Source organism: Amphiprion ocellaris, chromosome 4 (assembly GCF_022539595.1).
Source record: "Amphiprion ocellaris isolate individual 3 ecotype Okinawa chromosome 4, ASM2253959v1, whole genome shotgun sequence".
NCBI classification, from domain to species: domain Eukaryota; kingdom Metazoa; phylum Chordata; class Actinopteri; family Pomacentridae; genus Amphiprion; species Amphiprion ocellaris.
The window spans coordinates 30,506,826-30,531,705 of NC_072769.1; the positions used below are offsets into that span (position 1 = coordinate 30,506,826).

Genomic DNA, 24,880 nt, shown 5'->3' on the forward strand with positions numbered 1-24,880 from the left:
GGATGGGAAAAGGTAGCAGCCAAAACAAAAATTCCACAGAACTATTCTTGGTTGGCAGGCTTTACTTTTTCTTCACTAAGCTTAATGACAAAAATTAAAGAAAGATGTAACTGGGAAGAGAAAATAGGAATGTGAATGTTATTGAATGCATACCGGTGTTGTTCTCCTCAGTACAATTGACAGAGACAGGGACAGATGGACGAAAGCACGTACACAAGGAGAAAAGGGAATCTATTATCTACATACCATAGAAGAGGGAAAACAAAAGGATGAGGGGTGAATGAAGACAATGTAAGTGAGGTAGAAGACAAGAACTCATGGGAAAGAAATAGAGTTGAATTTAAATTGAGCAAATCAAGGACATGTTCGTGGCCAGCTGAGGCAGTGTGTATAAAGGTAAAGTGAGACAGAAGAGTGGAAAACTAAAAAGATTTTGCGACTGCTCCAGGCTGTTTCTCTTCCTCTCAAAGCCAGATGTGCTTTGAGTAGGAAGGGCAAAGTGGGACAAAGAAAGAAAGACAGAAAGAAAGACAGAAAGACAGAAAAGTCAGGACAGAGACTGAGAACAATCGAGGCAAAGACAAAGAGCTTCCTTTTTCTTGTCTCTGTGAGTCATATGGTTTGTACATGTCATACCGAAGGCTCTTTTTGTCTGTGTGTGTTATGGAAAGTGAGAAAAGGCAGCTATAATATAATGGAAAGGTGAGCTGAGTCAGCTCTCTCGTTTCATGTGAAATTTACTTAATTTAGCATGTCGACCAGCAGCTGCGATCATATGTGTGCAGGTGTTAAGACAGAAGTTTTCAAACAGATTAATTTGTGTTTACGTACTGTTCCCTCTTCTGTCTGTGACGATGGTGTTGTTTAAGGCAACAAGCCAAGTAAAACAGACGTTTATCACCGGCTCAACCTCTGAGTCACATCTCCTGTGTGGCTCTATTGTAGGGAAACAAACATTATCTGCATTCCTTCCTTTCACTGAGAGTGGATATTGATTCCTGAGTGTATTTCAGGGATTTAGGGCTTCATCCCAGAATTCCAGAGTTGGTCACCAAGGATTTCACTGTGGAATATATATTTGAGTTTTGAGATGTTTGTGGGGATGCTAAAATGGGAAAGACATAGAGGCCATTGACACTGAGATTGCTGATCACTCTTTGTGTATGAATTAATTTGGACAGTTTTTTATGTTTTTTTATATAATCTTATTTTTTTCCAGAAAGTGGTAATGCGTTGGTCAGAGTTACGTGGATATCTGCCTGGCTCGTACCCACACCTGTACAGCCCCATTTGGCTCACTCGGGGGTCATTACAACCTAATCAGCTTGTCTAACTCATCCTTTCCTTTTGGAATGAAGCTATGCTAAAGCTAAGCGGTTTCATGTTTGCCAGTGCTGGCAGGATGGCTCCAGTCTTCTCAATGGCAGCCACTATTCACCTCATATTCAAAAGTAAACACACAGGCACGCACACATTGAGACTGTTGGCTCAACAGCTTCCTCCTCAGCTGGAAGTGTGTGAGTTCGAACACATGCAGTTGGGAACTCTGTGTTGTGAATTCTAAGTCACCTTTTAAGGACAGTGTGTGTGTGTGCCATTTGTTCAGTTATAGGTGTGGTCTCCTGTAGTATTGCCAGTGTTAACAGGCACATGGATAGACTTACAAGACATGTTTTTCCGTCTTTCAGTCATCTTTCACTTATACACACAAGAGTAGAATCTAATTCCTTACCAAAGGTGGCAGTTAAGTTCCAGTGATGGAGCCAGGAGTAGGTTCCTGTGGTACAAACAGTGTTGTCTTTGTGTGTATGAGTGCATGTTATCCCTTGCAGTTTCCCCCACAGATAAACATTTTTCTTCACCCTGTTAAGTGTACTGGTCGTTCTGTGTCTCATCCTGGGAAACAGAACGTCTTTTTCCATCGTCCATCCAGACACCAATGGGGCACGATTCTGTAAGCTTGAGATTGTCTAAGTCGACTTTTATAGCTTTTAAAATTAATATTATGATAACTGTGAGAATAAATGGTTGTAAATTGTACTATGTGTTTAGTGACAGTTTGAACCTGACATCCAGGTTTCATAACAGATGACGTAAGCCACCTATTCCCTGCTAGTCACAGCTAATTAAGCACTTGGGACCTGTATGCACAGTGACCAACCACTCCCTACACAGTCACACACACACACACACACACACACACAAACTGAACATAAACAGGCCAAGCATGTGGCTACAAGGTAGCGGTTTATGTTAAGGGAGCTGAAAAGAGGAGGATGTAAGTAACCAAACAAGTTTTGACCTGTAGACACAAAATAATATTTTTAAATCGCACATAATCCAACAAGTCATTGTATCACTACTGATCCTCCAATATAACACCCTGTCACTACTTAAATCATTCACACTCACACTGAGTCAGTATTCAGAGCACAGGGCTTGTTGCAATACCAAAATAATCTTCCCAGACTTTATTCATTTCTGTGAATCCCAGAATCTAATCCACGATAAGAAAGCATTCATAGACTAACTGATGTTTAAAAATAAAGCTACCGGGGATGTTACACAAAGTGAAATTTCTTGGTTTCAGTTACTTAATTGTGAAGATTTGAAAACTGAATATCTTAGGGTTCCAAGTGTTTGGCATCGATTTGAAGATGTCATGTGCATTTTCAGTATTTTATAAAGTCGATGAATAAAAAATAAGCACACACATGAACTACCACCTTTAAACAATAGTTATTTGCAGCCATATTCCAATGATATTTATTCTTTGGCACTGATATTATTTGAGGATTATTCTACAGTCTATGTAGGAGTTAATTCAAGCTAGACTAGTAAATCGAGTAGACTGAGAACACCCACAACATCATACTTCCCACGTGTTTTGGTCACAGTTTGACCTGAAATGGCTGTTTAAAGAATATCAGTCAATGTACACTCACCGGCCACTTTATTAGGTACACTTGTGAAATTCAATGCAATCCAATACAGCAGCTCTGCCATAAATTCTACTTTTATGACGCTTCTGCATTTTCAGGTTTTGTTGACGTCAAAAAGGTGATAATTCTGTATGCTTGTTATTGAGATCATTCTCGTTGATGGTAGTTGTGTCTTGGACGGCACTGTTTTTAAAGGTGCACTTAATATGTTTCCCCCCTCATGTATGCTAATTTTGTGGACAAAAAGTAGAAATTATGGCAGAGCAGCTATATCTGATTATATTCGACTACACAGATGCACATAACAAAATGGCTGATGAGTGTATATTTTGAGTTTCTAAACTCCCAGATATTATTATTGGTAGTAGCCTCAAAAATCCAATGTCAGTTACACTTTATATTACGTCTGTTAGCCATTTTGATAACTGGGGGCACACCGTGGGCACATGGTATCGTAAAACCCTGTCGTAGATCATCTAAAGGGTGTATTGCTTGTTTGCTTTTGTGAAATTTGTGTACCATCATCTGTGCCTTAATGATAAAGCCAGAAAAGATAAAATGTCAAATACCTCACTTACCTACTAGTGAGGTAATATGTTGGCACCATTACATCTTTCCTGTTATTTCTTAAAATAGGTAAAAACCAAGCTGCTATTTGGACTTATTTTTGCTTAAAATTGTGTTTAGGAAGCACAGGGTTTTCTGTAGTGCGGATTCTGTGGTCTGTCGTTTTGTCTCTGCCCTAAAAACCAGGTGAGGTTCGACAAGCTTGTTCAGCTAAATCTAATAAACATCATAATAGCATCATGAGAGACTCTCTGTGAGATAGTTTAAATGACAAATAGACAATGTGTTGACATGTTTATTAACAAGAGGTAACCATTAGCTACACATCTGTCTGAATTCACCAAATTAATAACCATACACACACTCGCACACATTCTGATGTTTTGCTTGAGGCCTTTTTTTACTGCCAGTAAAGAACAGGTCCTTCACAAATGTAGAAGCCATACTGGGCAGCATCAGTCATGTGCTGTTGTGTCAATTTCTGCTGATCTTATGAGGACATTTTCCGTATGATGAGCACACAAAAGCCCCACCAATGTCAAAAATCTCGTCCACAGCAATAGTATTGAGGCTGTGGTAAATCTGTACTGCCAATAGTACTAAAGTTGTGTAGAGCTCAGCTGTCTCAGTTTGAAACCATCCATCCACCCATCCATTATCTATACACCGCTCAGTCCTCATTAGAGTTGCGGAGGGCCTGGAGCCTATCCCAGCTGACTTAGGGCAAAGGCAGGGGACACCAGTCTATTGCAGGGCTGTAGAGATAAACAGCACTTTCACAGTCACACCTACGGGCAATTTTGAATTATCAATTAACCTCAACATGTTTTTGGACTGTGGGAGGAAGCCGGAGTACTTGGAGAAAACCCATGCATGCACAGGGAGAACATGCAGGCTCCATGCAGAAAGATCCTAGGCCCAGGTGACGCGAACCAGGAATCTTCTAGCTGCAAGGCGACGATGCTAACCACTCCCCCACTGTGCAACTGAATTTGAAACCAACGGAAGCTAAAATAAGTATAAATTGGGTTATGAGGTTGCAGCACGTTCTTTGTTTAAAACAGTGGAGATACATTTGATGCTGTGATTCTCTGTTATCGAGACCATTTTCCAGCTGCATGCATCCGTGTGGACGTGGGACTTGGGGAGAGGAACTTTAAAAGGGAATGTCTGGAAAACCCCAGTCATTTTCTGCGGGTTGTCAGGAATGACCTGGACCTGCCAAGAGAGGAGGGGAAACACTGCTGGAATTACTCAAGAAAGGCAAAAGAAGGGAAAGAGAAAGAGAATGAGTTAAGGGAAGAGTGGAAGGAGAATGATGGTAATGAGGGACAGACTGAGAGTGAAAGACTTGGATGACTGATTAGGGGGCAAAGAACAAACAAAAGGAAAGAGAGAGTGAAAATAGGCTAAAGGAGAGTTAAGTGAGAAAAAAAAAGAGGAGAGGGAACTTGGGGGCCTCAACCACTGTGTGTCTGGAAGTGATCACACTGAAGCTGAATGGGGATCAGAAATGAACACACCCCCTTTCTCACCCACACACACATACATTCACAAAAGCAAAAGAATGCACCCAACGCACAAAAAACACATCTCTAACAGATGTTGGCCATATGCAAACATACTGTAGACGGCCCTCATTTGAGACACAGCCTGTCTGTACACACATATGAAACACAGATACACGGGAAACAAAATACATGATGTTGAAATGTGTGGTGCTCTAATCAGTGTAAGGATCAGGTAACCAGTCTCTGCCTCTGTCATTTTCTCTCTTCCTCTGTAGTGGTTTGACCACAATCATCTGCTCTGAAGTCACACCAAATCTCTTTTCATTCGCCTGTGCCAACCTCTAGTCTTTCACGGACAGTCTGAAACAGCTAATCCCAGTGATTAAGATGGCTGTGCCATCTGGGCAGCACAGCTTGGTTCAAGAGAGGAAATGGCCAAGAAGCACATGAACCCAACCAGCACATATGCTGCACTGAGGGGTGAACTTAATTAGACCGACTTTGCTGTAAAAGTGTGCATTGTTGGTTTTGTGTGCATCACAGGTTCATTACAGATTGAATACCACAGGGTTTACCTTGGTAAAAAAAAAAAAAATGAAAAGAAAAAAGAAAGTAGTTTGCCTTTTTGAAAATTGGCCAGAGTGCCTTTATATGTACAGAAATCTGAGAGCATATTTACATGCACTGTGGTAACCTAGTTACTCTAAGTTTTGTGTAGGTTTCATCTATGAATGTTTAGTTTTCCAAGTGAGCTTTTAGACTCTGTCACAGAGTAAAATCAGACTAGAACACTTTTTTCTCACAGTGTGAATGTGAATTTTGCTATTTACTGCTCAGCTGTGGAAACTGTGGAAGCATCTATTTATATTTTAGTGCTGGTTTCAGTTTTAGTATTTTTATTGTTTTTAACACAAAGGCTAACTCCTACAAGAAATGATCTTTTCCTTCATGCTGCACACTGCTGTTGCACCAATACTTTCCCTATCTCAATTCTTCATACACACGTGTTCCTAAAACTAAATATGGTCTTAGTAACCTGGTTACTTGAGTGAATGTACATTTTAGATGAAATAACTGCAAACTATACATAACTACATATGTACTTGTGGTCGTAGCACTTTTCTCTGCAATAATAAGTTTCCCTTATTACTCTTAGGGCCTGGGGACATTCTGCTGCTTGGAGTTTTAATAAGATAATAAAATGAAATGTATGTTAAAGCTCTTCCTTAATGTCTGTCTTGTGGTTTCTCCTGCTTTGAAAAAGCCAGAGAGATTTGTGGTTACTCTATTTAGTATTCACCATACCACACTAGCGGAGCAACCACACGATTTCTCAGAAACAAGTTCCAACATTTCTAACAAATCTGTAAAATAACCTTAGAAAATCATCAAGCCTTCTAGAAGATTCCCTCGTGTCTGTGCTGAGTACTGATGAAATTATTAAAAGTTAATTTCCAAATGTAAATATACCACAGAAAATACCTTCATAACCAGTGCAGCTGCTCACATAACTACTGCAGTGCCTGTTCCTGCCATATCAATAGGCATAAAGCCAGTCATTAGTAAGTTTAGCGGTCAGCGTAACAGCATCAAAAGCCTCAGATTGACAGTGTGGCTCAGTTTAAGTTTCCTCCAGAGAGCTGATGTTTGTTTGGTGTTCTCTGCTTTATACTTCTCTTTGTTTCTTCTTTCTCTCATATTCTCATTGGCAAACAGCCCTGTCTGCTGCTTCTCAACCTTCTTTTCTCGTTTTTTCTCCGGTCTCAATCTTTTTTTCCTCACCCCTTTCTCCCTTTTGTCTACTTCTCTCCTTTAGCTTTGTCTGAGTCATACAGTGTTTCATTGTTCCAGAGTTAGCTACATTACTGATGTCTGTGTTGAATGATCTCATCCCAGCTCAACATGTCTGGGATAGAAATCACTTGAGTGTATACTGTGTGTGTGTGTGTGTGTGTGTGTGTGTGTGTGTGTGTGTGTGTGTGTGTGTGTGTGTGTGTGTGTGTGTGTGTGTGTGTGTGTGTGTGTGTGTGTGTGTGTGTGTGTGTGTGTGTGTGTGTGTGTGTGTGTGTGTGTGTGTGTGTGTGTGTGTGTGAGCTGTTTTGAGTCTGTGTCAGGGAAACATGATTTCACTATAAAGTCAGTTTAGCTTAAAAGTATGTTTGTTTAGATATTCTGTCTGTGCGCGAGTGAAATTTTAGATTTGATAGAGTTTCAAAATGTTTCTGCATATTAAACTCTGCAATTATGGATTGTGAGATATGCAAGCAAACATCTCACTTACTGTGAAATTGGGGGCAGATCCTTTCTTCACCTTAACACACTCACACACACACACACACACACACACACAGAGAGAGAGAGAGAGACAGAGAGAGAGTAAACCCCACCCTTCTGAGGAAGTTTTCTTTTCTTGCAGAGCAAGCACAGCCAGTTCACAGATAATTCCACCCACACAGCAGACAATGAATGTGGGCGCTAACCTGACTGTGTCATGATGTGAAAGTGTGTATGTTAATGAGACAGGCCAGTCTGTGTCTCTGTGTGGCCAAAAGTGCATGCTTAGGCTGCTGCCTCTTGGTCCTCATGTCCTGTCTGAGCTCCTATGAGTGTCAGTCATCTGTGTGGAGGAAAAATCCTAATCCATGTCTCTCTGTCTCTCTTTACAGTCTGCTGCAGTCTCTGATGGAGGTGAGTAAACATGCCTTGACAGTATTTAACATTGTGGGTATCTGTTTTAGTAATCTTTTCTCGTCATCGTGTAACCCTTGACATCTTTGGCTGTTATGATCATCTTCACATAGCATGAAAATGAATGAAATACTCTATATTACGTATTGTTTTGAGTCAGTGGTCCTGTTTCAAAGTGCAGAGTTATGGCCATGTTCATGGTAGACATTTGAATCAAGAATCTTTATTGTCATTATGTTTTCACATAGCGAAAAACTAACTTTGAAAACAACAGATAGTCTGGTTTGACCTGATTAGCTTCTGCCCCACCTCTGCCTGCTGTTGGCAGGCTAAAAATTAAAGATAGTCACAGATTTTGAAGCATGTTTACTGCACATTAACTGGGACATCATAGATAAGACACAGCATTAGAAACAGAACACAGAGTTTGCAGTTCAAGATAAAATTCTGACTGACTGACTTTTTTGTTATTCTCTACTAATTCTTACCAGTGTATTTGTGATACAGTGATCCATATTAGAAACATTACTCTCTCAAAGTTCTATTTTATTATAATAGGTAAATGTCCAAAAACAAACATGTTTATAGCTGCACAAGCTTGAATAATTGCACAAATGTTTAGATGGAGTCGAAGACATTTATGATGGCCAACATTTAAGTGACAGAGTGGTAGTGCGACAGTTTCTTTATGCAGCAAGGTAAATGTCTAGAAAGTCATCTTATCATGTCCAAAAACATGGCATATCCCTGCGAATTTGGCTTGATTGTCGTTTCAGAAACTATCCAACGTAGCCTTCCTAGTTCCAAGTTAGGAAAGTGTTGGAAATCGGAGCAGGGTTACAGACACTGTTTGATAATTCATCATTTGCTTCATCACTGTTTTACAACACCTAACATGTTTTCTGCTGTTATTTTGGCATTGGATGTGACACAGTTCAGGCACTGTTATGTCATACCATGTTGTACTGGATCTCATCTGAGGTAAACTGTTGGGACTTGTAGCCAATTAGCATGTGAGAACAAAAACAAAAGGTCTTCTATTGGTCCTTTAACACCTCACAAATATACATGAAAGACACAATGTATGGCAGATGGCAGATAAAAGGAGAAAGTGGAGGTGAGAAACGAAACAAAAGGAGGATAGAATTTCATCCAGACGTTTACATTGACGACAACAACACATCAGTTTCAATGTAGAAGCATTCATGGCTGTTTATTCACACCACATGTCTCTCTACCTGAGAATGAGTTGTTTTTTAAGTGAAGGATGAAGCATTTTCTGCTCGTACATTTATGTGCATGTGATGTGAGGAGATTCATGACTTCGAGACGAATGTTCTGTTGTTCCTCCCGAGTTTTTTCAACTGGAAAGTATAGATCAAGTTAGTGCAGAAAGCAACTCAACTCAACTTTTCATTGTTTTTATTTATAGACATTGTATTTATATGCATTAAATTGCCTCATTCAGAGAAAACATTGCGAGTAAATGTGAGGACAAGAGCGTGGTAGTTTGACAGTTTATTCGTGTGGCAGATTAAATGTTGAGAAACTCACTGACTCAATGAAGGCTAAATAATGAATGTTATTTAGTCGCGAAAGGAATCCTGCACAATTAAGCTAACAAACCTGTGAAAAAGTTCAAACAGTGAGAGATACTGATCAAATTTTTCAAGTGGTATCTTCAATAATACAAGATGAAAAATGCTATTGTGAGAATTTGATGGAAAGTTGTGACAGCTGTGTGGCAGTTGCTTGAGCGTCTTTAAATTTCCTTGCAACACCTCCTCCACATAATTTATCATCAAATTCAACTACAGATTGCCTCAACATTTTTAAAAATACTGTATTCTTATAGTTTTAAAAAGAGTTGTAAATATATTATTATTTTTCAAAAACTGGACTATATCTACACATTATATGTCTTCATTTTGCTGGGTCATTCCAGAACTGGAGGACATTTGGGCTTCAAATGTATTTTTTAAAAATAGATCTCTTTTACAATTTTCTGCTACATATTCATCAATAATAGTTGATAAACCAACAAGGCTCAGCTTACACATCAATGCTAAAATTTTTATTACATGTTTTATTTGTTGTTTGCTAACTTGCAAAGCCATTATTTTCTTTTGTAGGAATATTTTTCTTCTTTGTGTGTTGCAAAATTGCAATCATAATACTGTCATTATCATGAGTGATAGTATTGTGAGCAACTCTGTGATTGCCACCCCTACTTAAGAGAACCAATTAGTCAGCCATCAAAATTTTTACATCATTAGTGTATTCATGATTCAGAGTAGAAGTGTATATGTGTTTAAAAAATAAATTCATAAATGAAATGATGCATGAAATAGCCTCAATTTTATGTACAGTATTCTAAATTCTCACTAGATCACTTAGACTGTACATTCAGTTTTATAGTAATAATAATATACAGCTGATATTGGTTGTATCTGCATGTTTTTTGTATTGTGTCTTATTGTGAACCAACATCACAATTTATCATTAGCTTTGATGTGTCAGAAAAGTCAAAACAAGAGGAGGTTGACATGCTGTATAGACTTTCTGATGCTATGTGTGTGTGTTTGTGTGTGTGTGTGTGTGTGTGTGTGTGTGTGTGTGTGTGTGTGTGTGTGTGTGTGTGTGTGTAGCTGTATGGGGGCTGCAGGACTCATTAGTGTCAGTAGTGTCCTTCCTTTAACAAGCTCCTCATCAATACTGCAGTTTTTGTGTGTGTCCATGAATATGTATATGCATGTGTGTGTGCGCTCCAGCGTTTTTAGTTCCGTCCTACCTCGGCTCTGAATTATTCATCATCTCGAGGCCTGTGTGTGCTTGTATCACTTACCAAGCTGGAAGCCTACAGAGGTGTGTTGGTGCACATGCGGGTGCGCGTGCACGTTGCGACCTGACTCTCTGTGTGGTTTCTCAGGTTGTCATCCAGTTTGCTCACCAGCAGCAGCTGCAGCCTCCTTTCCCCCTCTTTATACCCTCCTTTTTCTTTTTCCATTTTCCCTTCCTGCCTGTTATGTCAGCTGCGTGTGTGAGTCTATGTGCCCTCTCTTGGACTGTGTGTCCAACCTTGTGTGTTTGAGTTTTTGAGGGGCCCTAATAGGGTGAGTATGGATGGAGGGGCCTGGTTACCACTTAGGATTCGCTACCTGCCCCGCTGGCACCACACAGGCTCCTACCAGCTCTACCCAGGTGAGGAGACAGGACTGGAGCTTTGAACGCTTGTTTTCCTGGCTGAAGAAATGTTTGATTTTGGACACAGATGAGCAATGAGGGCGATAGGGTGACAGCAGAAGGCTGTGATGTTGGATATCTGATTTGCCTTAGTTTAGTGATTTAGTTTATCAAATATATAGTTTTCTAACTATGACCTGATAGGTGAGGGAAAAATGAGCTTCGTCTGTCTGTACAAATGTGGCTAAGACAGCTGTTGATGCTATTGCTAGTCTGAATGGTGTGATGATTGAGTGTTGTGGTTTATTTTTTTCCAGTGAACCATACATTTGCAGTGGTGTTACTCACTTCTATCTTCATTCCAAGAGAATCATGAATACGTTTGGTTTTTAAAGAATACAGAGTTAGAAATCAGGCATTAAAACTGCCATTGGGCAGAATTGTAAGGAATCTATAATAGGAAAGGAATTATTTTCCTTTAAGTCTGCTATTTTACAAATGGAACTTTGCTCACTCGCTGCCGGGCGTTTTCCCTGTGAAACATCCTTCTAGATTGCTGAATTTGTTTAGGTTACCAAATTATTAAATAATGTTCCTTTAAGTTTTGGAAAACAACTTTGTTATTATGCTGATGTATTGCACTGGAAACCTCAGGTAATCTTCTTCAAGGCTGTGCAGGTGTGGTGTGATTACATGCCATCAGAATTTAGAAAACAACCCTGCAACTGTCATCACATTTAAATATTTTTAAATGCTTATTAGGTCACAGAAACGTGTCATCAGTTTTTCCTGTCGAGTCCTGTTTACTTCAAAATTGTGCAAAGGGGATAAACAAAAACACACATTCAACCGGCTACTGCGAAAAATGTGTGGTTTAGAGAACCATGATACAATGTTATATGAAATAGTGTCTGAAGCCTGATATTGATCCAAATTTAACTTTGTATTATTGACCTTTCTCTGCGATGTATTGTGCATTCAGTCAGGTTGAGTGTTGTTACAAACTCCAACTCTTGTGACACTAAACAGGACACGTGGTTTAGATAATACATGGATAAATGTTTGCCTCTCTTGTGCACAAATAGATTGCCATTAATGTTAAGTGAAAGCCTCAGAAGTTGTTTACTATGCTGCTGAGAGCTGAGAAAGAGTGGGGGATCCGAGTGGTTCAGCAAAACCGATTAAAAATATCCTCATTGTGGAAACTGCCATTGATAACATTAAACAGAGGACAAATGTGCATAAACAAAATTCACTAAATATTTCTCCATTAGTAGCCTTGCCCAGGACATTAGCCATTGGAAATCTTTTCCTTCAGTGTATTTACAGCATTTGCGTTGTTTTGGGCACCTGACCCGTGATGTCTTCCCGCTGGCTGTTCTTGTATTTTGTTTTATGTAAACTTAGCAGAACAGTTTCAGTTCATAAGACCTGAAGCTACATTCAGGTTATTCTTAGTGTTTCTGTGTGTCTCTGTCTCTGCCTCCTGATCTTATCTCAATATTAGGACCATGGGCGATTTGCTGTCTAGTGGTGGTAAAAATCACTGATTCTTAGATGCACTCTTCTTAGAATAATTCAGTGTTACTGCACCAAACTTAATGAGTGTGATGTTAAGATAGTACTTTTCAAGAAAAACTTTGTATTGTATTTGTATTGAGTATTGAATGGAAAACCTATTATGACCTTACAAAAATAAAACAAACACTTTGCGGTTCAATTTGCTGGTAAATTTGCTGTTATTTTTTGCTGCAGGCAGAAAAGCAGTATTTGTCTATCATGTCTCTCAAAGAGAAGTTCAAGAGGGAAAAATCATGTATAAGATGACAGTAAACATAAAAATGTTTTTCCATTGCCTCATTTCAAATACTTAAACAACTTTAGCCTATGGAATTACTTTCACCATATCAGAAACTCTAAGCTCTACTATCCATACGTAGAGGAAGGAGATTCTTCAAACTGAGACCCCAGTCATGATGTGGCTTTATTTTTGATCCTACATATGTAACACAAACACAAAATATTAAGGATAGCAGTGGTCAGCTTTAACCTGAAAACGCAAAAGCATTTTCTCTCTCTGAAAATGAGTAAGCATATAAGTAACTGATTATGAATAGATGTTTTACATATGAATAAATGATAACCTATGAGCTTTTAACGGATTGCGTATTTACAGTATGTACAATACAAAAGTGTCTACATTGTTTAAGATGCTAAGCTGATATTTTAATAGTGCTAAAAGCTGGTCAAAAGTAAACAAACTAGTCCATAAATAATACACAAAGATAACAAGTACAATGGAACATTCTGCTGATACATTTACAAGAGCTTTGACCTGAACAGCACTGAGTTGCAGAGATTCAGGTACTGCACTCAGAAACGATAGTGGAAGCACATTATCTATTTCAATGTTTATATTTGTGAGATTTCCTAATGATAGGATCAAATCCCATTATGGTTCTACACAACTCTCTTGCCCATAATTAAAAAACTTTTTATTGCTCAGCCACAACATTAAAACCACCTGCCTAATATCCTGTAGGTTCCTTTGTGCTGCTTAAGCGGCTCTGACCCATCAGGGCATGAACATGAGACCTCTGAAAGTGTCCTGTGGTGTTTGGCACTGGAACGTTGGCAACGGATCCTTTGGGTCCTGTAGGTTTTAGGGCGGGGCCTTCATGTATCCAGCTTGTTCTGACGCATCGCACGGATGCTGGGTCGGATTAGGATCTGTGGAGTTTGGAGCCCAAGGTTTTTCAGCAGACCATTACATTGTAACGAGATTGTCAGCGTTATACACTTCACCTGTCAGTGGTTTTAATGTTGTGGGTGATTGGTGTAAAGTGTAACAGTAAAACATAGTTCCTTGTGCTGGAGATCAGTTTTGTTATTTTATATATATTGAGATCTACCCTGTAGTATGTCTCTGTCAGAAAGAATTGGAGACACTAGAGTATAGTGAAAAATACAAGAAATTTATTACCAAGAAATGAGCTACAAATAGCTGCAAATCACATGTGTAGTATCAGTATTGTAGGGCTTGTACTTGTGAAAGTGTGCAATGTGGGTGTTGCGTTACAAAGCTAAATCCAAAGCAACAGAAAACCACAGTGGGTACATGTGTGGGAGGATGAGGTCTGACTAGACTGGTTCATGTACTGTCTATGGCATTGAACACAGCTGTGATGAGTTCTGTAAACCTCCTGCAGACAGGAATACAGGCGAGAAAACAAAGAGACTGTTCTAGTGTAGTGGTAAATCATTTTGAAATATCTTGATATTGAGTTTAAATATAATGATCCATTCCACATCAACCAATGATTATGTTGTTGCTCTGGGGGTCAGGCTTATGGGTTCTGTAAAGCGTCTTGAGACAGTTTGACTGTTATTGGCGCTGTATAAATGAAATTGAATTGAATGTATGCATGCAATAAGGACATCAAAAATTGGAATGCATTAGGTATAGTGAAAATCTCCACCTAGACATCCCCAGCACGACTGAGGTTACATTGCTACCACTGTTTGATGTTGTTTGTCTTTTTGTGTGTGTGAACAGAACTGAACAGCGTGGAGCTGCAGGGTTGCAGCAGCGACAATAGTCTGAACAGTAATGCTAGTCTGCCCAGTGTCCAGAGCCACCGGCGCCACACTGAGAGGAGAGTGGCCAGCTGGGCCGTCTGCTTTGAGAGGCTGCTGCAGGACCCTGTGGGAGTCCGATACTTCTCGGTACTGTAAAAGCACCTGACTGGTGTTGGCCAGCACATGCTCATGACAGATAGGCTCTGTATATTTTTATTAACTTTATTAACCCTTTCTATAGGTGCACACTTTAAAATGTTGGAGAGTTTTGTACCAAATCCTGCTGTCAATATGTACTTTGTAATGTGATGTAATTGTATTATAATGACCTGTTTAAAACTTTTACACCACGAAATGAAGTACAAACATACTCTAAAGACTTCGCTGCAGACCTTATTATGCTTTTTGGGTGTGCTTTATAGCTCGTTTTTGCATTTAAAAGGTCTGCAAACTTGCAAAGTCCCAAATCCATGCCAAAGAGAGTTGCTCTCTCTCCCCCCCAAGAACACTGCTTCTTAACTGTTTGAAGTGCCTCGTTTGAAGTCCAGGCTTTTCCTCTTTGTTTACGTCACCATGTGACACATTTGCATAGCATCTGCCTAGCTGCTAGGTTGGCACATCCTCAAAACAAGAAGGAGCAGCTTCCTCACAGTCTACACAATATTTCCTCACTTTTTCTGCCTCTGCAAGGTCAAGATTTGGGGCTATAGAATGTAACCAACGTTACAGGCCTTTCTTCTTTGGGCCAGCTGACCGATCACAGCTGACTTGATTTTTTTAGAGGAAGGGTTGTGAACATACAGGACCTAAAACAGACCATTTCATAGAGAGGGGGAGAACAGGTGCTGCAGACATGTACAGTATAGGAAAAATAATGTTTTTTTTTTTTTTTTTTAACATTAAAACATTTAGACACATTCCTGTGGATACTAAAAATAAAATTATAAATCTGTAAATATGCATAATAGGAGCTCTTTAAGTTACAGAGCAGGTAAAAGTCGTATTTGAATTTTATCCTGTTGTCAAACCGCTCATCAAGCTGAGCACTTGTAATTTGACAAATTTGTTCTATTCTGTATTACCTGGATTCATATAGTATTTGTATAATAGTTTGTGTAATGTTTCTTTATTTAATTAAATTTTTTTTTGCAGGAATTCCTGAAAAAGGAATTCAGTGAGGAGAATATCCTGTTCTGGCAGGCTTGTGAATACTTCAGCCATGTCCATGAGAATGACAGCAAGCAGGTAACAGATATGCAAGACATTGTTTGACCACACACGTGCATCTATTTACATTCCTTCAGCAATAACTGAAGAAAGTTTAATGTGTGGTAATGGGCTGTCTTCGTTTCTCATCTTTCTCTTTCTCCAGCTCTCACAGCGAGCCAGGGAGATCTACAACAGCTTCCTGTCTAGCAAAGCCACAACACCGGTGAACATAGATAGTCAAGCTCAGCTGGCCGACGATATCCTCAACGCCCCAAAACCTGACATGTTCAAGGAGCAGCAACTGCAGGTAAAACAAAAGGAACCTAGTTAATATCAGAGTGGCTAGCAGCTGCTTCTTGTCCAGAGACTGTACCTAAACTACACTGACCTTTGTACACAAAGGGAAATAGAAGGAGGCTTTCCCTTACCACCAAATTTGTTAGTACTCACATAACTGAATAAAAACAGACTACAATTGAAAATGTACTAGTATAACAGTGCTAAACGGTCATACAACCTGAGGCCAACTATTCATCTACGCTTACTGCCTAGCATCATGGATGGATGTGAATGACTTCTTAGATGCTGTGGAGGAGGAAAAGTTGCTGAAAAGCTCTATTGTTTTCAAGCGCTAAACTCAGATGCTCAAACTCTGATAAGAGTCACAAGGCAAGAAGGATATCCTCACCATCAGCCTCGATATTGCTACACATCAAACATCCACACATATTTTTTTCACAAAGCACGCGCGCACACACACACACACACACACACACACACACACACACACACACACACACACACACACACACACACACACACACACACACACACACACACACACACACACACACACACACACACCCATCAAAGTCCAAGAATAGCTTCTCCAGAATACCCCTGGCCTCCTCCAGATCACATGGTACCATTGATTAAACATTTGCGGTCAGACTTTCACATTCATGCCGAATCAAACGTACAAACACAGGAAATATCTGTAAAATAACAGTCATAAAAATTGTTTACCACTTTTTGATCTTTAATATACTTTTCTTTTTAAAATAACGGCAAATATTTGCAAAATTTTTACATATAATAAGAATAGAACAATTTTACTGGCAAATGTTATAAAAGAATGGATTACCATTTGTAAAAATGCAGATATTGTATGTGAATGTCATTTTTAATTTTGGCTTGGGTTTTTTTTGTTTGTTTTTTTTACATGTAAATTGACACATTTCCTGTGATTTTTACTAGATATTGTCTGTAATTTATTAATAAAACAGGAACATCTGTAGAAATGACAGCTGAAACTATTATTTACCATTTTTTAACCTTCATCCGGCCTCCATATTTTTTCTTTCAAAAAATAGCATATATTTGTTAAAAAAAAAATTGTATATTTTTTCTGATTTACATACAATTGAAATTGTGTAATTTTACAGGCAAAAGTTAAAGACTTTTGATGTGGACATTACTTGTGATTTTAGCCGTATTTTTTCAAGTGAACATGTAGTAGTAGTTTAACAAACAGGGAAAGAATCTTAAAAGTAGCAGTACATTGTTGTTAAAAATTAATTAAAAACTGTTTAACAGGTTTTTTTTAGCAGTGTAGTTTTTTTCTGACTCTCCCCTAACCCTCTTGTTATCCTTTTTCTCTTTCCACGCTTTCTTAACTGTTTCCCTTAACTGTTGCTTTTTCTGTTTTTGCCATTGCTTATTTTTTGCTGTTCTCTCCTCTATTTCCTTTCCTTTTTTTTGTTTTGCCCTTTTCTTCTCCCTTCTTTTCCGCACCCACCCATCCCTCCTTCCATTTTCTCTTTCTCACTGATTACTTCTCTTCCTGCTTTTCACCTCTTAGATCTTCAACCTCATGAAGTTTGACAGTTACACGCGGTTTCTCAAGTCTCTGCTGTACCAAGAATGCATGCTAGCAGAGGTGGAGGGAAGGCCGTTGCCTGACCCTTACCACATCCCCAGCAGCCCCACCTCCAAACACAGCACCACCGGCTCTGACCGCTCCAACCTCTCCACACCTAAGAAGGTAACACAACGTAAAACCTTCCATTCTACAGGACAGTACAATGAGAAGAAATAAGGGACTGGTTGTGATGAATGATGATGGCTTTTGTGTGTGTGTGCATACTGTAATGGGATTGCATGCATCATTTGTTGAATTTTTTTCTGCCTATGTGTCTGTATGTCTTTGTCTACCATTCTTTATTGATTTTTGTTGTCTTATAGGATGACAAAAAGAGCAAATCAGGACGATCCTTAAACGATGACAGCCGGGATGATTCAGGAGACAGGAGGAAAGGCATGTTCTTCTCCTGGTCCCGCAACAGGAGCTTCGGCAAAGGCCCCAAGAAACGAGAACTGACGGACTTCAACTACAGTCAGTTTTTTTTTTCTGTTTTCTGCTGAAGAGCTAAATTCAGAACAAAAATAAATAAATTATGTATAAGGTGGAACAGTCACAGCACTGTTACTGGATTGATAGGAAAAGATTATTAAGCAGTGACTCTTTGAAGTGCATGAAACTGTGGTTTAAAGCTATTTGCAGTAGTAATGTCACACAGTTTGCCCTGTAGACTGATGATGAACAAACCTAGATATTCGATTTTAAATTTAAACTGAAAGCATTGATTGGTTTTATTCTTTTTAAAAACTGAAATCTTTTCTGTAACTTCACTTATGAGTATAGTATTTTTGTAGATTTCTCTGGCAGCAATGGTCGTCGTGAGTCGCAGGGTTCACTGTCCTCAGGAGCCAGTCTGGAGCTGGGGATGTCCGGATCAGGGAGAAATGAGGTCAGTGTGGAAAGAGACATCATGAGATAACCAGTTTGTACATCACAGTAGTGGGCACATAGACATTCATGTCAGCATGGAGTAGCTTTCATTTCATGCTCTTCTTGGTACTGAATTTAACTTGTCTGCTTTAAAAGTAAAATGAAAATACTGAAATATGTAAACTCAGATGATCTGTTTTGATTGCTTTAACCCTCCTCTCACTAACTTATCTCCTCTCTTTTGCCTTTTTTTGTTTCTGTTTCCTCCTTCAGGTTGATGTTTCTCGAGGTGCAGTATTAGGGTCAGGAGAGCGAGGAGGGGGCAGCGCCCCCTTGAGGCAGTGTAACATAAGCTTGCCGGACGGCTCATGTTGCTCTGTGCCACTGAGGGCCGGAGTGTCTATCAGGGACCTGCTGCTGGGGCTCTGTGAGAAGCTGTGTATCAACCTGGCAGCTATTGACCTCTTCCTGGTTGGAGGGGAGAAGGTATGACACAGTTACACATGGGGCTCTTCTAAAGATCATTTTTTTGTGTGTGTTTCAAATCTTCTGTACAAATCATCCACAACCACAGCAAATAACAGAAGCACATGAAATTAAGTCTGAGTCAGTCTTCTTGCTTCACCCAAACAGCAAATTATAATTTCATGTTGCATTGTGCAATATTTTCCATGAACAGTGGGTCTTATGACTAGATAGATATATGGAGATAGTTTTCATGATAAACCCACAGAATTATCATCCAACTCTGTTTGTGATCTCAACTTTATGGAACAAATTTATGTCTTTCAGGACATTGTTTTCTATTTACGGTCTGCACATTCACAGTTTTGATTGTCCTTCATCACCCAAACAAGCAACACTTTGCCAAAAGTTATAAATACAACAAATCAACTTCATAAGATTATAGTGTATCTGATTTTCAGCTTGCTGTGGCACCTGCTAAGTTCTGCCCCCAAGTGGCTAAAAAAAATATCATTACCAAGACCCTGCAAGTGATATGGGAAGTTATTCCAAACTCCAGAGTTGTTCACCTACCTGGACATCTTCCTTGATTCACTTGTTCTGTTTCTCTGTCTGTTTCTCAGCCACTTGTTTTGGACCAAGACTGTATGACGCTGTGTTCTCGAGACCTCAGACTAGAAAAACGCACTCTCTTCAGGTACAATAACATACAGTCATAAACTGTTCTGAGTTTTGGCTGTTGTGAAATATCAAAATTAGGGTTTAAAACTTTTTAAATGATAGCAAGACTAAAGCAGAGACTCTTGGGCCTGGAATGTGGTTTACATTAAAGCTGCTGTTTCTCAAGTGAAGGTTAATTCTGTTTTCCTGTTTTCAGACTTGACTTGGTCCCCATCAACCGTTCAGTGGGTTTAAAAGCTAAACCCACGAAGCCAGTGACTGAAGTCCTCCGGCCTGTGGTGGCCAAGTATGGCCTGCACCTCTCTGACCTGGTGGCACGAATTGTAAGTCACTCCTCAGGCTGCAGACACGCAGGAAGTATAGGTGACGACGTCAAACTGTCATCAAATGTATGTGTGTTTCTGTGTGATTCAGAGTGGGGAGTCGGAGCCTTTAGATCTAGGTCTTCCTATTTCTAACCTGGACGGGCTGCGAGTGGTATTAGATATAGCAGAGCACGCTCCTGGAAAAGGTAAGGAACACGCACATGCGTACAGTTTCTATCAGTAACAAATGTGAGTTCTTGTCTCTTATTAGCCGTGTTTGCATAATGTACACATTTTTCAAATAAGTTCTGAAATAGCATTTATCTCACATGACTGATTAGCTATTTCTGCTTCTGGCTTCGTGCTTGCCTCTGGACAGTATGAAACATGGCAGAGCTCTCTATTTTTCTCTCATAGATGGCCATAGTATTGTGTTTGTTGTTGTTCTTTGAGGTTTTTTAGTGGTTGACAAACAAGTGGACTGCATTTAAATATCCTTACTTCCATACTAGATATTATGCCAGAAAAAGATTTAGCATGTAGACATAGTAGTGTCAAATGTAGTACACCAAAAATACCTGGAAGACCTACTGCATCCGGACATTCTGCCCCACAATCCTCGTCACATACGTTGTGGTGTCGCATGAAATGGTACGTGTTTTGTGAGGGCAGCTGCACTACATACTTAAAGTAAACAGAAAAACTTTGCAATTTGGAACACAGCACTGATTTTGTTCCGGATTTGTTCTACTCTCATAATTCCAGCCATGTCTAATAAAATCTATACCGCCACCTTCTGATAACACTACGCCACCCACTTTATTCGCTTCAAAATAGTCAATGGAAAAATAGCCTAATATGCGGTTGGTTTTTCAGAATTTTTTGCCACGTTTTGAAAAGTTTTCTTCAATTTCACTTGACAGTCATGTGGAAACACAGCTGCTGTAAGAATACTGTCTCGTTTCTTCATACCTTTTGTTTGTGTATCTCTACTCCTGCTCCCTTTCCTTTACACAGGAGACAAACAGAAAGTAGCTCCCTCTAAGAGTCACCTTCCGGCCTCTACAAGCAGAAACCAATCAACAACAGTAAGATCTCCTCCAGCTTCCTTTCCTCTTGCTCTGGAATGTTCCATAACCCACCGAATGTGTCCACTGCCTGGTTGATAATGTCACGCTACTAAGTGTCCCTCTTGCCGTCTTCAATCGCCCATGTCTGTTTGCAGTGTGTCATAAATGTGCGCAGGTGTATTATGTGTGTCTCTGGCAGTGTCTGGGCTGTGTGTGACCATATTTATATGGACTGTTGCTGTGGGGCTGAAAGTCCCGTCACACTGTCAAGGTTCCTAATGTTCCATTATCGTGTACTGCCTGTGGCTGAACGCATCATCAACTTTTCTCTCTGGTTTGCTGGTTCTCTTTCTTCCATAACAAACCCCACTTGCCAGGCAATGCAAGCCTGACCTCACTGAGGGTTTGCTGGGTACCAGAACTCCTAGAACTCCCTCTGTGCACTTGGAAGGGATGTTGCTGGTGGTGGTAGTAGACTTTAGTTTGCTGTTTGGGTTTTCTTGTTACTGCTGTGGCTTAACCTGATTGATGACCAGCAAAAATGGTCATCAATCCTAGAACCTTTATGTGAAACAGGTTCTTTCCTACCTCAGACGCAGTAGTGCAGCTTTAAGTAGTGGATAGCTGGTCCTTTTGGTGTTGTGGTGTGTGTTACTTTTAGCCTACACGTTGATGATGCTTAGCACACACAGTGGACATTATGGCTGTCTGAATGGAACATCCCACCTGTTTTTGATCACTATATATGTTTTGCTAGAATTATGTTTAATGTATGCCATTGATTATAGACACAACAAGCCAATAACGTAATTACCATGAACATTTTGATCCTATTTATTTGTTCTTCTTCACAAAAACAGCCCCAAGAACTGAAGCTCATGTCATCCACTCCCCATCAAATTGTTCTTATTCACGATTTGTCACCCTTGTCAGCATCAGTAGCACTGGTCCCCACTTTTTGTCATTACTTTTCCCCCATACTTGTACCACTATGACTCTCCTTGTGGCCCCCAGGGGGAGGACAGGCCGTCAGGGAATGCCGGTTCAGCCCACCCCCATGGGGAAAACGGCAAGGTTGGGCCCAGCCCTGACACAAGCAGCCAACCCTTACCCAACCACTCTGTCTCTCTCCATAAGGCTCCGGAGAAAAGAAAGCAGAAAAAGATTAATATAGACGAAGCTGAAGGTAAAGACTGAATGACGTCCCTCTCTCTTTCTCTTTTGTTTCTGTAGCCGTGTTGCTGTGATCTCACTAACCCCTTTTGCTTGTCTGCAGTATTGCAGAAGCCCCAAATGCTTTCTAAGCTAGCTACATGTAGCACAGTCACTCCTGCTTATAATGAATGTAGCTTTGACTTGTCTAATTGATTAATACACACATTGCTGCATGTTTACAACAAAATGTTTTTACTCTTTTTCAAAGTGTCTCTTGATGGGGGTGGTTACTCATTTGCACATGCATGCACTTGTGCACATGTTTATTTTTGTGTGTATGTGCGTACGCTGTGTTGTGTGTGTGCGTGGATGCCTACAGAGTTCTTCGACCTCATATCCAAAGCTCAGAGCAACCGAGCAGACGACCAGCGAGGCCTGCTAAACAAAAGCGACCTGCAGCTCCCAGACTTTCTGCGTCTGTCACCAGTGGCAACCAACCAGACTGCAACTCCTCCCTACGAAACTGAGCCCAGTTGCTCCACCCCTAATTCCCGTAACCCCAACAACGGCAGCTTCCCTAGCAGCGGTCACCGGGGCAATAGGGTGAACAGCAATGGCAGAGGAGGAGGAGGCGGCACCCACTTGCTCAACGTGAGCCATCAGTCCCAGAGCTTGGACTCTGCACTGGGCACTGAGAGTGGAGCGGGGAGGAAAACCAGACCACCTCCTCCATTTCCTGGCACCATTTCCCCCATCCACCCAACCCAGGGCGCCCAGCGTGGTCTCCTCCAGGATTCTGGCAGAGGAGAGTCGGTCCAGATGCTGGAGGAGGACACCCTGTCCGATTTGACTCTAGTGGGAGAGGGGGACATTAACAGCCCCAGCCTCAACTACGTCGCCCCCTCAGCCCTACCGACCAAGCCCAATCCCCGACCCCAACAACAAGCACAGGATGGTCGGCCTAGCTCAGGTACTTCCCCCGTGTGAACTCTTGAAAAGTTTGAACTTTCACCTCTTCCTTCACCTGACTGCGAGTCGGACTGGAGACCCACTGAAGTCAGTTTGAAGCTACTTGTTGGCCACTTTTTGTCTACTGAATGGCCCAAAATGCATCTAGATCTCCTCCCTTCCTTCCATTCAACTGAGTAATAGAACATCTTTCACTTTAAAAGATCACTTTCTGTAGTTGTATGCAAATCGCAGGAACATTTATTCACAGATTTGTGTAAAAATACACAAAATGGAGCAAAGATCATTATAACATACAATATAAATTAGAGGTAAATTAGAAAAAACGGTGAACATAGTGAGTTAATATGATGATGATGTATGCACTACTTTGCGGCCAGCAATCTATTGTATGTCAACAACAGATTTTAAACAAAAATAGGTCAGACACACAAAGAGAGGAAAAATGGATGCATAAGGCTTGAATAGAACTTTGTCTCTGGAATTTCCCTGTGTGGTGTGTATCTGTGTGAACTTTCGAGCGGACTTGCTGTGGATTTTTTCTGGAGACATAAGCTCGTGGATGAGCTTAGAAAGAGTTGGTGATGACCGGTGCCAAACTCCCTCCTCCTTCCCCTCTCCCCTCTCCCCAATGTACAGAATCTAACAATGCACTTTAGCCAATTACAAACATGACTTCACACGTTTTTTAATCATTTCGCCCTGCTTTTTCCTTTTTTACTTTAACGTTTCAGAATGTCTGTTTCATGCTACGTGGTGGCTGAACTGCCACAGACTCAGAAAACAATCGATATCTCCTAACAATCAGTAGGTGCAGAATGGTATAGAAGCTACAGCACTGCACTTACAAGTGGAACATGTGGTATTTTCAACTTATTATGTGCTTTTGAGCAACTGCATGCTGACACGGCAGGCCTGACCCCATAAATACAAACATTTGCTAGAGTGCCATGAACACACACACACACACACACACACTTGCTCAGCTGTTCTTTATCATCCCGATCACAGTACACTCTGTGTTCTACCACAGTTCTCTTACCTCAGGCCTTTCTTGTGTCACTCATAAAAACAGACTATAGTGTGTGCTTATGCATGGAATCTTGCTTTCTGACCAAATGATCCAGAAACTTCTGCACTGGCTGTAAATGAGCAGTTTTTGCTTCTTTTATTTTAAATCAACTTTTCATTTTCATTCCCTGCAGGGTTTCAGCTGGAAAAATTGGACACATTCAAACCTTTTCATTTGCTAAAGGTTTTACTTTTATTTCATCTTGTATTATATTCTCAAAAAGACATTAATTTATCCCCAATTCTCTTCATTTTTACCATCTATCAATTCAAAGTATTAATTTGTATATAGTCTACTTTGTGAAACCATCATATTGCTGTAGTCATTGTGAAATTGCAATACAGCTACGCTGTTTCTTCAGTTGTGTCACAGTAGAATTCAATTCTTATCTGTTCAGTTGACTGTACTGTCTGTAAATAGATCAAATAAATGTTTTAGAGATTGAACTCTCTCTGTAGCCTCGTGAACAGCCTCCTCTGTTTCCTTCAACTTTCAGTAGTATCCAGTTTCTTCTCTTCTGCTCACTTATTTTAATATGAGCGCATGTACCTCATTTTGTCCTTGAGACTTCTTTGTCTGGAGGTGCTGAAGTGGAATCACTGTTATGTGTACTTTTTCAGCAAAGTGTGAACGATAAGGTATTTATAGGTATCTTCACATCCTGACTGTTAGCATAATATTATCATGGGAACA

At 40.2% G+C, this 24,880-nt stretch overlaps 1 protein-coding gene across 4 annotated transcripts in view; it reads left to right on the plus strand.

Annotated features, from left to right (window-relative positions):
• rgs12b (regulator of G protein signaling 12b) overlaps positions 1-24,633 on the plus strand; it is a 48,043-nt gene extending 23,410 nt beyond the window's left edge. For 2 of the 4 annotated variants that reach the window (XM_023268195.3, XM_023268196.3), the window contains exons 6-19: positions 7,687-7,708; positions 14,448-14,617; positions 15,623-15,715; positions 15,843-15,986; positions 17,541-17,723; positions 17,924-18,074; positions 18,395-18,489; positions 18,744-18,956; positions 19,559-19,632; positions 19,813-19,939; positions 20,031-20,127; positions 20,939-21,009; positions 22,006-22,177; positions 22,526-24,633. In XM_023268195.3, the coding sequence (XP_023123963.2) occupies positions 7,687-7,708; positions 14,448-14,617; positions 15,623-15,715; positions 15,843-15,986; positions 17,541-17,723; positions 17,924-18,074; positions 18,395-18,489; positions 18,744-18,956; positions 19,559-19,632; positions 19,813-19,939; positions 20,031-20,127; positions 20,939-21,009; positions 22,006-22,177; positions 22,526-23,133 (2,220 nt within the window). In that variant the 3' untranslated portion in view covers positions 23,134-24,633. The remainder of the gene's footprint in view (positions 1-7,686; positions 7,709-14,447; positions 14,618-15,622; positions 15,716-15,842; positions 15,987-17,540; positions 17,724-17,923; positions 18,075-18,394; positions 18,490-18,743; positions 18,957-19,558; positions 19,633-19,812; positions 19,940-20,030; positions 20,128-20,938; positions 21,010-22,005; positions 22,178-22,525) is intronic. The other 2 variants (XM_023268197.3, XM_023268198.3) reach the window with 2 other exon arrangements.
• Positions 24,634-24,880: the final 247 nt, after the last annotated feature.